The sequence below is a fragment of the Solanum stenotomum genome, chromosome 10, assembly GCF_019186545.1.
Source record: "Solanum stenotomum isolate F172 chromosome 10, ASM1918654v1, whole genome shotgun sequence".
NCBI classification, from domain to species: domain Eukaryota; kingdom Viridiplantae; phylum Streptophyta; class Magnoliopsida; order Solanales; family Solanaceae; genus Solanum; species Solanum stenotomum.
In genome coordinates this window covers 54,299,466-54,314,618 of record NC_064291.1, presented here as the reverse complement: position 1 = coordinate 54,314,618, position 15,153 = coordinate 54,299,466, and the positions used below count along the sequence as shown (strand labels likewise).

The window sequence follows — 15,153 nt, the reverse complement described above, 5'->3', positions numbered from 1 at the left end:
AATGTATTATATGTATAGTCCTTCAAAAGTAAAGTGTATATATGCATATAACAAGATCATACGAACTGTATGTATACAAAATTACACGAAGTACACACAGATACATGTCAAATCCTTCAAAAAATAGTACTATATCTTAAAAAGATACGATACGAGTGCAACAACAATTTTGAAACTTACTATCTCACCTAATTCTTTGATCATAAATTTGATGGATTAATATCGGAAAGAAGTAATTAGTATATACTTAAATTGTTTTCTTTCTTTAGTGATAACAAACAAAAGGAGAAGCCAATTTGTTATATGTCATGGTTTTGTGAGGGTTCACTATCACTACAGTGTGAGTATGCATCATATGGTAGGGTCTGTTGCAAGAACAGAAGCATTTATTCTATTCACCAACCAAGCCACCATTAACATCACTACTCACCAAACACTCTTTTTTTTCTTATAGACAGATAGGTACCTAAAAGATCAATGAAATGAAAAACAAAAAAAAATATAGGTTGAATTGAATGAGTCTTACAAAAGTTTCTTTTTCTCCTTTTACTCTTTTTGCAGGGGTGGGGTTATTGAAGTTATTGTGGTTAGTCAAGATAAGTTTTTTTTCCCTTTTTGGTTATTATTTTGTGCTACTTTTACCATTTTCATTTTTTTTTCTTTATAATGATGCTATTCTAGTAAGTTTGGCGTACATCTCAATTATTTCATCAGATATTTAGTTAGCATTTTATCATAGATTTTAAAAAATTATCTTTAAATATTTATTTGATTATGAAATTCGATTAGATTTTGAAAATCTGATCTTCAAATATTTTCAAAACTGGTTCGCTATTTGAGTCAGTTTTTGGGACTTCCTTCCACTCACAAAACTTCAAATTTCAAAAACTCAAATTTTCAAGTTTCAACTTCAATGGTCAAACATAAGCTTACTACTATTTCATTTGTTTTAATTTATTTGACATAGTTCAAATCAACACGAAATAGGTAAAAAATAAAGATTTTGAAATTAGTGATTTAAATATGGAATAATAATATTTACATACTTACAGAACCTTCGAACCTTATAATTTTAAACATGTCATAATATTTGTACGATTATAAAAAGAAAATTTATTAAAGCTAAAATGAGAATAACATACAAAGTCAAAAGAGATACAAAGCACTTGGACAATATAAAAGAGTCAACTTCTAAAAGAAACAAATGCACAAAATCAAACACACACTCACACCCCACCCCCAACACACACAAGTGTGAAAATCCCCCTCATAAGAATCATTGACCCAGCAATATTTCACCAAGGATGGGTTTTTAACATTATTTCAGTTCAGACCTATGTGTACATATTCAAGAATCATTTTAAAAAATATAATGAGATTACATTTATTCTAAAATAATTACCTATAAATTCTAGATTTGTCTCCGGATAGGACAAAAAGAATAATACAAATGATAAAAGCAAATGTTTTTTTCATGATTATTAATGTCTCAACAATCAAGACCACATAAAGCCTAAAGGAGAAAAGATAGATGAAGCAACTTCAACGACTAGGCATAAAATATCAAAAGTTGAATTATCAAATTAAATTTTTTGATAATTTAGTATCCAATAATTCGGTATTCGATATGGTATTTGGGAGTAAAATCTTAAAATTATGGTATCCGAATTTGAGTTTGATATGAGACACTAATATCATTTGGTATTCGGTATTTTCCGAATAACAAATTTTTGACTTAATGGAAGGTCATATGTCAATTAATGATATCAATTTGCTTTTCTTGATATCTTCTTACTTGTTGATCTTCTATTGTATCGTGCCTCCACATTAAAAAATAGAAATGATTGAAGAAATACCGGACGCTCACCCCTAACAACATCAAAGAAAGGTTGCATATTTAAATGTGTCTCAAAATAATTATCGTTTTTATTAAATATATATGTTTCAACATCTCAATTAGGAACATGAAATGGATATATATATTTAACAGAAGAGAGTTAAACATATTCCCTAATTATTTTTTCGAAGGAACATATAAATAAAAAAGAGTAAATTTTAGGTTTAGCAAACATAAAAATCATATTTGTATGCTATAACTATGGTTTGTATAATTGCGCTCCATAGCAAATTTTATGTTTGCTATGGAGCATCAGATTTGTATAAATCACAGGCAGACATTCGTTTGTATAAAAACGCAGCGATTATATATGTATATCGGTTAGATAATTGTATATATGTAACTACTCTGTATATGTATCTATGATTGTGTTTGTATATCTGCATAAATTTGAATTTGTATACAATTGAATCAAAATAAAACATTTGTATATCAAATCTCTCTCTCGCTTTATACAACACAAATTATACATTGAAATTTCTATAATTTGTGTTTGTATAAAGCGAGAAAGGCAAAAGAGAACAGATAGGGAAGTATCTGTATTTGTATAATTATAAGTGTTTAGGACGGAAATATATGTATTTGTATTTGTATATACAGTTTTCTCTCGCATTATACAAACACAAATGCAATTTATACATTTGTGTTTGTATAAAAGTGAGAGAGGCGCGAGCGAGATTTCTGGGGAGAGAGGCGAATGACAAATTTTTGCTACGGATTAAAATTAAATAAAATTGTGGTTATAGCATTTAATTTAAATTAATAATTTGCTATTTTATATAATTTTTCAATAAAAAACATGATAAATATTTAAAGAGGAATAATGATCGTTTGAATCCCCGGATATAATGTATTAATAACATATAAGCTTTAAAATGCCATGATGAAGTTCATTCCAGGAAAAGAGAAAAGTTATAGTTTTTCAATTACTCATAAAGATTTGTGAAAGAAATTAAAAGAAAGGGTCCCTTTTTTTCTTCTTAAGTTCCTTTCATTTGTCATTTTTAATGCAAAAAAATGTTGCCAGAGTAGCTGGTACTTATCATTAAGCAATTAATTGTAGTTGTGTGAAGAACAACAGACGACGGTATAATATAAACAAATATTTTTTTATGTAAATATTAGTATTAATTTTATCAGTTCATGACTTATAAGTAAAGGGTTTCATGTCGGAACTATCTGTCGACTACAGGTTATATCATGACCGAATAAAACAATAGTCTATCCTTTACAAATACCAAAGGGCTTTACACCGGAATCATACAATACATCATTAAGAGAACAATAATAGGGGATGAAGGTTTCTCTGAAACACTCGAATTGGACGTGACTAGTTTGCCAGGAATGATAAACATACTTAGACAATAAGAATTGGTCATTTGATGACATAAGGTATGTATATTCTCATTTAAGATTTTTGTTTAACACTTATTTTGGCTTAACTTTCCGCTTAAGTGTCTATTGGTTTTGCTCCCACAGGAATTTTCTGATGCAAATATTAGGATTCATTTTACGATTTGAATTTACGACTTATAAGTAAATATTAGTATTATTATTTGGTAACATATAAAATAGTAATAATAAAATATATATTTAATGAGGTTTGCGAAAGGTTGGAATATAAGCCAACAATATTATCCCTAATAATGTTATTTTTAATAGACATTTCGCTTAAGAAAAATGTTTTATAAAATATATTTTGGAAAAATACAAGAATAATAGTAATAAAATATTAAATGTATTAAATATATCAATATTCATTTTTAATATGGTAGGTGATGGGTGCTTATAAAGGAGTGCCAGTTGGAAATTGCTTAACAGTGAACATGACCACAGGGATAGATTTGTGGCCAATGATTTTTCTTCCCAAAATATTAATATAATGTCACACATATTTTTTTTTATTAATTAACATATTAAAAGATGTGGTATATTCTAAAATTGTCAATTTGCTTTGGCAATGAATGAATTTGTAATAAATGTATATAAAAGGATATAGAGACATTAACAAACACTGTTCTAAGGAATTTAAGTATTTATCAAACAATAACTATCTATAGACCCATCAATTTTAAAGAAGATTAATTGGAGTCAATTCAATTTATTTATGTTTTCATTCTAATTGGACAGCCATCATGTGGAAAGGTCATTATTTAAAAATATTAATTTTCATACATAAACTTTCTTTTGGACTAATTTCATTGAATATTTGTTATCTTTCATCAATATAAATATCGAATAATTATTGCCTCTTACACTTTGAATGAAATTTTAATACCTAATTATTTCTTTCATGTTCACTATTTAAATGTATAATATATCTTTCCTTTTAGGTCATGTAAGATCATAGTGTAATATTAATTTGAAGTATTTAGAATGAAAGGTTTTTGAAGCAATCAAGAATTTATTTATGATGAGAATTGACTACTCACCTAATATATTTTTTTTCTATTTTAGTGGAGGATTATATGCACACAATTAAATTATTACTACTATTATGGAGATCATAAGTAACGTAAAAGCTTTTAAATCTAACACAGTTAGAAAAGTGATTTAAGTTACTCACGTATTAAGAGATCACAAATTAAAATAAATTAAATTTAGAATTATACGCAATTGGAAATGAATTTAATTTGCTCACATATTTAGAAACCAAAATGGGATGTCATCCTTGTTACGCTAAGTAGTCTATTTGTCCATAAATATTTTCCACTTTTTCTTGGAATATATAATTGTAGAGGATAATTTTCTGAATTTAATTTGAAGTTGAATAAATTTAAAATCGTTCTTGACACAAATTTAACTCTAACTAACTCATAAAAATTTAAAAATAATTTCAATTTATATTCATTTACAAACACAACTTTAATTTTTAAATATCATTTTCAACTTTTTTTTCTTTCAGATTTTTTTTTTTTGCAAATTTCACATTTTTTTAATGTTAAGACGCTACCACCTAATAGTCGAAATAGGTTTGGTTGATTTAAAAAGACCACCCCTCGAACTCTTTTAATTTCTTTGATTTTATGTAGACATTTTCATCGTTAGAATGTTTGTGGTCTAACTCCAACATCAATACATTACTTAAAATTAGAGATTTCTACTCCGATCAAAATTAATTATTAGATGTGATGTGAAAATTAACAAAGTAAAAACATTGGACGACAATACGTAAGATAATAAAGAGAAAACTATCAACAAGAAACGTGATCAATTAACATAATTTGATCTATTGACATACATATAAATAATTCACTAATAAAAAGAGAATAAATAGATATATCGAGCCTTTAATTATTTTTTTGGTGGGACTTACTATACTGTATAAAACTATCATTTTATTTTTTGGAACCTCAAAATAACCCGCGGCCGCTACAACCTCTGTCATGAGGTGGAACTGCATTAGGCAAGCCCTATGCGATATGCTTGACTCAGAAGACATTGAGGGGATCAATTCCGAATTATTCATGTGGATAACCACCCTTCAAACCAATCGAATCATCTCGAAGACAAACTATCATTTTACAGACAGTAAATAACATAACAATTGAGACAACTCAAAAGAAAGTAAGAATATTTAACACTTTCACAGCATGGGAAGGACAACATACCCCTATTCATATTTCATTTTCATTCCATCTAAGCTAGGATATCGATAATAAATAGCACAAAGAGATATATAAAATAAATAAATAAAATATAAGAGATTATATTTTTGTATGAACGATCGTTTTCTTTTTTCAAATTATAAATATGTATATAGGAAGATCATTTACTCCATCTCAACGGCTTCATTTACAATTAATGAACGAACTAGTGCATGTGAATTTTACCAAGACCATTTGGTAAAGAAACTGAAGAAGAAAGACGAGTTCGGATGAATTCAATAATTTTTAGTTATTTTTTTCGTATTTGTGTTTGATAATCTGTTAAATTTGTAAAATATTCAATAATTAACTTAGCTAGTGATTAAAACAAGCATAAATTCGATGGACCTAAATACAAGGGCACGTGGATCCAGAGCTTTGAGTGGGGGTTCTTCAGAACTTAGTAACTTTCGTGCATATATTGTATTTATATTGAAAAATATATTCAAAATATAAGAAATATGTGTTGGGGATCGAGTAACAAAACAACCTTAAATCTATTAGAATTCATAAACTTTAAATTCTGGAAATTAAACAATTTGACTAAATTGTTATTGTCTTTTTTTGTAAAGGATGATGCAACGAAAAAATGTTAAAAATATCTCTCAATAATTTTATGAAGCATATAAAAACTTTAAATAGCCTAACTTAAAAGTATAATCCGCAAAACAAAGATAAAAAAAAAGGTGAAAAATTTCAATAATAACATGGAAATGAAACAGAAAAGTTAAGGTAACATGGAAACATTGATTCAGACTATACTCAAATTTATGTCACTTCAACCCACAAGAAAGAAGTCATTAGGATGACAAGTATAGTAAGTAATAATTATCTTTGACTGATACTCCTTTGTCCATTTTAATTGTCATTTTACGCTTTTCGAAAGGCAATTTAACTAATTTTTAAAGTTAAAATAGATTACATTAATTCGATATTTTAAACAAAAAAATTAGATATTTAAAAACTATACTAAAATTACTATAAATTCCAACTCTTTGCATATAAATATGATGAAAAAATACATCGTGAAATGTTAGTCAAAATTATTATTGTTTGACTATAAAAAAAAAACTATGACAATTAAAAGTGAACGAATATAGTTTATAAATGTAACATTATTATTATTCCAGCAGAAAGTGTTTTAATATATGAAGAAGCTACGTACAAAACAGGGAACTTTTGGTCATCATCATAATTTTGAAAAGACAACAAGATTAGTTAATAAACACTTTAAACCCCACCGCAATTTTTGTTTAAAAAGTTCCAATAGTCACATGTTCCTTCGTTTAGCTTTACTATACACCTTACTAGCAGTGGCGGAGCCAGGATTTTTAATAAGGGGGTTCAATAATTGAAGAACTAAATATACGAATTAATCGAAGGGGGTTCGATATCTATTATATATACATAAAAAATAATTTTAACTATGTATAAATAGTAAAATTTTCCGCCGAGGGGGGTCGGATGACCCCCCTCACAGAAGGCTGGCTTCGCCCCTGCTTACTAGGCTTGGAAAATTTAACTATTTATAATGATTTGGTCTATATATATATATATATATATATGATGATGAATTGATGATTATAGAAAAAAAGGCTAATATATATGCATGAGTGATTGCTATATATAGGTTATGTCAGTGTGTTAGTTTAAGCTAAGATAGAGCCAAAGACATGAGCCAAAAATTACACTATTTAAAAGCTGAGAAAAAAAGGAGTAGGGATATCATAATTGGAATTTAAAATAATTTCTGAGTCGTTGTTATTATCCTAGAGCTTCACTTATGTCAACAAGATTCAATAATTTTTTAGATACCTATGTTTAGGAAGATTGGCTCGTAAAAGGATTGAAAAGGATCATACATACTTAAATCAATAGACGTGGGACTCAACAATAGCAAATATCTGATAAAATAATTAACGTACACACAAACTGATTCGATCACTTTTAGAAATTCAATAACAAATGCGCACGACAAAATGGATACAAAACAGGAAGCTTAAAATCTGTGCTGATAAAAAAAGTATTTTGATATGGAGAACCTTTTTCAGTGTCCAAATTAAAGTATCAGTGAAAAGAAAATAAAGTTAGGCATATATTGTCTAGTTGTTTTGGTAGTTGAAATGACATCATATTATGGCATAAAAGTTAGTAAAGCCTGTATTTTAGGTACCCAAGTTCAGGAATGTTTTGTTATTAGATCATTGGTTTAACAATCTTGTTTGAGCAAATTGAAAAATTTATGAGAAAACGTTATACTATGATTTAACGTTTTATAAATGACAATAGTCTAGTATTTTGTTAGTCGTAAGGTTGTGTTTGTACAATTTTTAGAGGGAAAATTACAGAAATCCTACTAGTTTAAGAGGTAATTACTCTAATTTATAATATTATGAATCTTATCAAATCTTGGTGCGTGTAGATACTAGATACATGTATCTCGGGATAAATAGGGTCAAAGTTAAGTGTAATTTATTATAAATACATTGTATCCAAGTGGATTAACACGTATTTGGATATATGGACAATCTTCGCTCTACTCCCTCTCATCTTGCTCATCACTCTCCAATGTATATGATATCCCAGATACATGAATTTGGTGTGATTCACATGTGTATGAAATACATGACTATCTTGCTCGACTCCCTCCCCATCTCGCTCGGCTCTCTCCCTATTATTGTGTATTTAGCTGCAAAAATACACATATCTAGGTGTATCTTCCTCAATATATGGTAGAAAACTCTAAATTAGTGGTAAAGTACATAATTATTTGAAAGTATAAATAGAATTAATATATATGATATGGATGTACTTGTGATAAGGTAGTTTTCCATTTTTTAGATATAGGAACAAAAATTTAAATAATAGCCTTAAAAAAGGATAGAGTAGAGAAGGCCTAAATTGTTATTCAGGCCCAGCAAAAAATAGATATGAGTACGAAGGGCCTAGCGTGTTATTTAGGCCCAAAATGGTACCGAGTAAAGGTAATAGGGCAATCCGAAAAGTGGGCCACCCATGTTGAGCCAGCTTAGTGCTTTCCGGTTGGTGTTTTTTTCGATCTCTATGAATTTCACAGCTCCACCGAAAATTTCCTTTGCCCCTACCGTACTCCAGCTTGATAGTTTCCATCTCCTGTTCAAGGTTGAGCCCTGGGATTGATGGCGGACTTAAAAAGCCACCTACGCTTTGCGCCCAATCATTCTGGATAACGCTTGCATACTCTGTATTACCGTGACTGCTGGCACAGAATCAGCTGATGCTTATTCCCCTTCTTCTCCAGGAAAAGAAATTCAAACCCGTGGACATGCTATTTTCCAGTGGGCCTTCATTATTGGGCCATCAATGAAGCCCAAAAGAAACACCTTGCCAACTTCTTTGGTCCTATAGCAGGCGACCCGACCCGACTTCTTTGGTCCTATTGCACGCCTAAAAAAACACCTTGCCAAGTTCTTTTCATTTTTTCATTTTTTATTATTTAATAATTATATTTTATCTTTATGCTACATTTTCATAGTAGCTCTACCCCGTATCCTAATGGGTTTACCATTCAAATTATCGATGTGTGACATGTTGTAACGACAAAGAACATACTCCCTCCGTCCCTTTTTAGTTGTCCACTTTAGAAATGACACACAGATTAAGGCAACAATGATTAGCACAGTGAAGTTACAATTTTACCCTTATGACAACTTTTCACTTCAAAATTACAACCACTTATTTGAATTAAAGTGAAATATATTGGAGGGAAACAACATACACTTTTACAATTTTCAAGAAGTGTAAATAATGGTATAATAGGAAAAAATTTGTTGTCCTTTCTTGATTTGTCAAAATGGACAACTAAATAGGGACAACCAAAAAAGGAAATATGGACAAGTAAATAGGGACGGAGGGAGTACAATCTATCCACACACTATATTCAATTAAACAATACAATACAACATAATACAATACGATACATTATAAAACAATATGTAATAATCATTCGAACAAAGTGTTATAGGTAGATGTAATTATAATTAAAAATTGTAGACAATTAAATTTATAGTTACTTTATATTTGTTAATTTGACTAATTTACTTCAAATTGTATCAACCATGCTTTAATATTGACTTTGTAAGATTGTCTTCAATTCTTTGAAATGTTTTATATTAAACATTTCAAACTAAAACTAATTAGATTATCAAATAATTAAATTTTAAAAAATATTGTCTTAACTTTGAATGTCTTCTAAAGGTAACAATTACTATAATATTGGTTTTTGTAATTAAAAATATTATGAAATATTGTATAAGTAAAAAGATGATACTTTGATTGGCATATTCAATGAAGTGAAGTCTTAAATTTTTTTAAAACACTTTTAGAATAATTTTGATAGTTTATGTAACAATTTATTTTATTGAAAAAGTTTTCAAAAATGTAATCAATAAGAGAGATTTAAACATTTGTGTTGTTATGTAACATATAATAATTTATATATGTTTATTCTTGTCTTACAAGATATTACAGAATGTTATACTGTTAATTGAAAAAGAAAAATTAATTATTAAATTATGATGAATTAAAATATTTTTTTTAGAATTTATGAGAATAAAATATATATAAAAAATTAAATAAATGTAACTTTCTTTTCTAAATTTTGACTTTATGCCACCCATTTTATTGAGTCACCCCACTAATTCATACGGTGGATCCTAGTATGAATTCAAAATAAGCTAACTCATACTACGGATCCTAGTATGAATTCAAAATAAGCATTTACCTATTGACTGCTTTAGCTTTTAGCTTTTTTCTTTTTGGCTACTGAGGCTTGAGTTCAATTTGTATGGTATGACTTTCTTCAATCTAATTTTGTCTTGTCCTAGAAGGTTCCATGCCCGCAAGAACTCTGGTTAAGTGTCCTCCATCGCAATCGACATAACATAAAGAAAGAAGTAATCGATATCCATGATCGAAGATCTTGAATTGCAGAGAGAATATCTCAAATTAGACAGAGCGTAGGTGAAATAACTCTGAATTTTGAACCCCAAGTGCATTTGTGTTTTAAACTTGTAATAATATTTGTATATTTAATTATTTGATTGCACAAGATTATGTAATGGATCTTTTGGAAAATAAACATGACTCATCATTAAATTATACAATACTAGAAATATACTAACAATTGGTATTTTCTTCTTAATTGATTCTCCTTCACATTGTTTTGTCTAACAATAGTTGTAGGCATATGTGAATTCAGGAGTAAGAATAAATCTTTTTTTACATATGTATACATAGTTCGAGTCAAAAGCAAACATGTTCACTTGAACTAATGAACTGAACCTGCTCTAGATCCGCCTCTGATTGTAGGTGAAACATGACTATAGTCCCGACTCACGAGTCGTACTCAGTAACAACTTGAAAAGTTTTAATTTCTCTCATCATCGTTAGCAATTTCTTCAAGGTTACAAGAAAGTAGTTGTGCTTTCTTAGCTTCTTGACTCCAATCAATCCTAGCAATAAACACCAACAACAAGGCCAAACAACAAGCTACACCAACAACAAACCCTGTCAACAATCCAGCCAAACCAAGATGAATCTTGAAAGCCAAAACCACACCTAATGGCAATGCCAATAGATAAAATCCAAATATATTTGCATATGTTCCTAGCCATGGTCTAGCTGTTCCTCGAACGATACCTCCACAGACTGCTAAAGGGAAATTAACAACTTCAAGCAATGCCATTATCAACATAATCTTCTTAACACCACTTATTATCCCTTTATCATGGCTAAACAATGGCCCCCAAATACCCCTTGCCCCTGCCATAACAGAGCCACCAAAAAAACCCGAGACAATGCTCATAGCTAACGATACATAGGTTGCACGATAAGCAAGGCCAGGACTATCTGCACCAAGCTCATTAGACACACGAATGGATGCACAAGTTGATAACGAAAGCATAACAGAGAAAAGCAAATAATCAAAATTCAACACAATGGCTATAACACCAATAGCTTGTTTAGCATTTGGTAAATGCCCTGTTAACAAAACCAAAATTTCATAACACCACCATTCAAGACATGTAGTAAGACAACATGGTCCACATAACTTAAGCAATCTGATCCAATCGCGATATCCTTGTTCCCACCATCCTCCTTCTTTCCATTTCCCTCCTTTCCTATTCTCCGCAATCACAACATAAATAGCCAACAAAAACATAATCAAGAAGTTCGTTATCCAATTTGACATTGAAACTCCTATTATTCCTTTACTTCTTGATAGCAACATAGTTATTGGTACATGACAAGCAACTGCTAAAATTGAGCTTAACATAATTGGTATTGTAACATTTTGTGTACTTAAATAAGCCTTTAAAGGGCATAAAAAAGAGGTAACAACCAAATCAGGGAGGAGGTAAATTAGATAACTTTTGGCTACAATTGAAATATCTTCTTGTTGGCCAAAGTGAATTAGGATCTTATCAACATTTAGCCATAAGAAAGAAATAGGCAAACTTATTAATAGTAAAAACAAAGTAGTCATAACAAGTGTCTTATGAAGAAGTTTATAATTTTTAGCCCCAAAAGCTTGACCACAAATTGGTTCCATGGCACCACAAAGGCCATTCAAGACCGAAAAACCGGTTACATTTGCAAATGTAAAACCAAGTGTACCTCCAGCTAAATAAAGATCTCCAAGCCTACCAAGAAATGCAGTTGTAATGGCTGTTTTTGCAAACCATGTGAAGTTCATAGCAATCAAAGGAAGTAATATTCCTCTTTGCAATTTTAGCTCTGAAAGGGTATTTTGGATTAGGATTGAATATTTTGGCCATTTTTGTGACACATTTGGTGGTGAAGATGGCATATTTTTTGTGTTATTGGCAAAGATAGTTTAATGATCTCTTTGTTTCAGTTTTTTCTAATCTTATAATAAAATAAAAATTGATGACTCAATTTGATAATGTGCATGAGGGGTATGATTAGTATCGTGAAGGTTTTGTATTTTTTCTAAAAGATGACACAAAAAGAATGGCCCTTTTTGTAACGGCCAATTAGGTAAAAAAGCCAATCGGTGAGGAGTTTTAAGTTTTATGCATTCGTTACAAGTTAAATTCATTTTTTATACCATCACGTTCTCCGTAACAACAGTATAATTTCATAAGTGGAGTCTGAGAAAGATAGTATGTACGCAGACCTAGAAAAGTTATTTCCGATACTAAACAAGGTATGACAAAGTATTTTTTTTTTAAAAAAAGGTATGACAAAGCATTTTTTTAAAAAAAGGTATGACAAAGCATTTTGAAGGAGAAAAAAAGAATAACAACTACAACAAAACAATATGACAACTGAAGTATACGGAACAATAGATAGTAGTATAGCATAAATTGAAGAAATAACAAATTACAAGAGTAATACCATGATTACTAGTATGGAAGAGAAGTGAGATAAGACTCAACTACTTACTAACCTTCTATTTTTATATGTATCCTCTATAATCTTCTATCTAAGATCACGTCCTCAATAATATTAAGTTGTGTCATGTCCTATTTAATATCTCCTCGATACAAGTCTAATATAATAAACTAAAAAGTTGAACAATTACCTATTATAGTTGGTTTATTTGCATTAATAATGTAAACATCATGTACATTATTAGTATATATAACTTAAATTAGATTGAAAAAGAATTTGGTAGGTTCATATTAATTTCATTCTGAGTATTTTTTTAAATGTATTATTATGTTAATATATACATGGCCTAGGCGGTCCCTCGTAACACTCTCCACTGCTTATTTAGTGGGAGATGAGAATGCAAAAGCAAATCAATTATATGTTAGAAAGATGCTGATTGAAGGAAGATAAAGCATAGCTTAAAAATCTTTATGAAAAAATAATTGTGTTGCTCAAAGGACTTAGGTATGAGAAGCTAGTATTTTGATTACAGATTCGACCGAACTCAATAATTTTGATGATGATATAATTTTGTATAAATGATCTATCAAAAAGCTAATAATTTTTTTTTAAATAGAATCTGAAACTCATAAACTCAAAATCTTAAGTCTGAAATATTATATATCTTTAATCTTGATAAGTTTGAAAATATCAACTCGTAGTATATTCTATTGGTACACGTTAAATTACACTTGTGACTTTAATTGTAATGTCCACATTTCTGTTTAACTTCTCCCAAATTATACATAATCCATTATTAAGAGATAAGTTCTTTTCTTACAAGGTTTGAATTCTATTCTCCATTTATAAATTTTCTACAGGAAAATTAAAGAAAGAGATAAAAATGGTCAAATATAATAAGTCCTTTTTCTCGAAAATATACTCCAAGTGTTTGCTAATTTAATTAATACATGGACACATAAAAAAAGAAAAGAAGGGAACATATGATAAGATATTAATTCGAATAAGAATTAGCATATGATGCCAATAAATTCTTGTTTTTCCCCTCAATACTTGGAAACTTTTCCACTTAATATAACATATCGGAAAATCATATGAAATAGGTTGAATTGCCTACCAAACAAGATTTTTTATATATATAAAAAAACAAGTTTAGAATATTTTAATGTGTTGGAATATGCCATTATATTCTTATGTACATTTCTGAAAGAGTTCATGTCATGTACCTGCATTATATGTGTAATTTTTTTAATGCTATTAGGTCAAGCTAATATGTACTTGAGTTGAAGGTATGCCGAAACAACTTCTCTATCCCCACGAGATAGTGATAAGGCCTGCGTATACGCTATCCTTTTCAAACTTTACTTGTGGGATTTCACTGAATATGTTATTGTAGATCAAGCTGACTCACAGTAGCATATAACTAGCCTTTTCTATTAAGCTTGATATAAAAGATCATTTACACCATGATCAGTGTTTTGAAGTTTTTTTTTTTGGAAATTATAGCAATTATCATGACAACATCCTCCCCTACCAAAAGAAAAAGAAAGAAAAAAAAAAGAAGAGAAAAATGAGCACTTGGAATCTTTTTTTAATTGGTGGGGATCAATTTAAAAAGTTGTAGAATAAGACATTAGACAGAAGTAGGGTAAACCATAAAGATGAAAGATAGATATCCAATTAATCTTTGAAAAGGAAACTATAAAAATAATGTTGTGTAAATTATATTGTAATGTTTCTCTTTAATTATTTTGTAGGGAATTCATTTATTCACGTTATTTATCTTTTGATTATTTGAGTTCTTCAAAATTAGACCTTCAATCAAATTCTATAAAGAAAAACGTAATTTTTATGATGATTCTTTCTTTTAATGATCAATATATCTACAATTCATTTTTCCTAAATAATATAGCATGCATCGGTTCACAGAATCTATAAATGCAACGATCCGAACCATCGTTATTTAGAAAAAACAAAACTTCAAGAAAATGTTGGGGCCATTGTCCCGCCAGGGCGGGCCATATGCCAGCGGCATCGCCACAACGGGGTAAGTAGCCGCCAGAGTGAGATGGGCGAGACAGAATATAAATAACGCGAAACTTTATTTTCTCCTTCTTCCAAAAACACCTAATTTAGACGTGATTCACGCCAGAAACCCTCCAAAAGCTGCTCTAGACTTGGGAAAGAAGGAGGAGGAGAGTTCTAGCGTAA

General features: G+C 29.5%; 1 protein-coding gene across 1 annotated transcript; it reads right to left on the bottom strand.

Moving 5' to 3' along the window:
- Window positions 1-10,638: 10,638 nt before the first annotated feature.
- LOC125842495 (protein DETOXIFICATION 56-like) lies at window positions 10,639-12,455 on the bottom strand. The gene has a single exon (XM_049521795.1). The coding sequence runs from the start codon at window positions 12,392-12,394 to the stop codon at window positions 10,952-10,954; it is 1,443 nt and encodes a 480-aa protein (XP_049377752.1). The 5' UTR covers window positions 12,395-12,455; the 3' UTR covers window positions 10,639-10,951.
- Window positions 12,456-15,153: the final 2,698 nt, after the last annotated feature.

Excerpts from the sequence above, each read along its gene's own strand:
- LOC125842495 (XM_049521795.1), bottom strand. The coding sequence starts at position 12,394 with ATGCCATCTTCACCACCAAATGTGTCACAAAAATGGCCAAAATATTCA.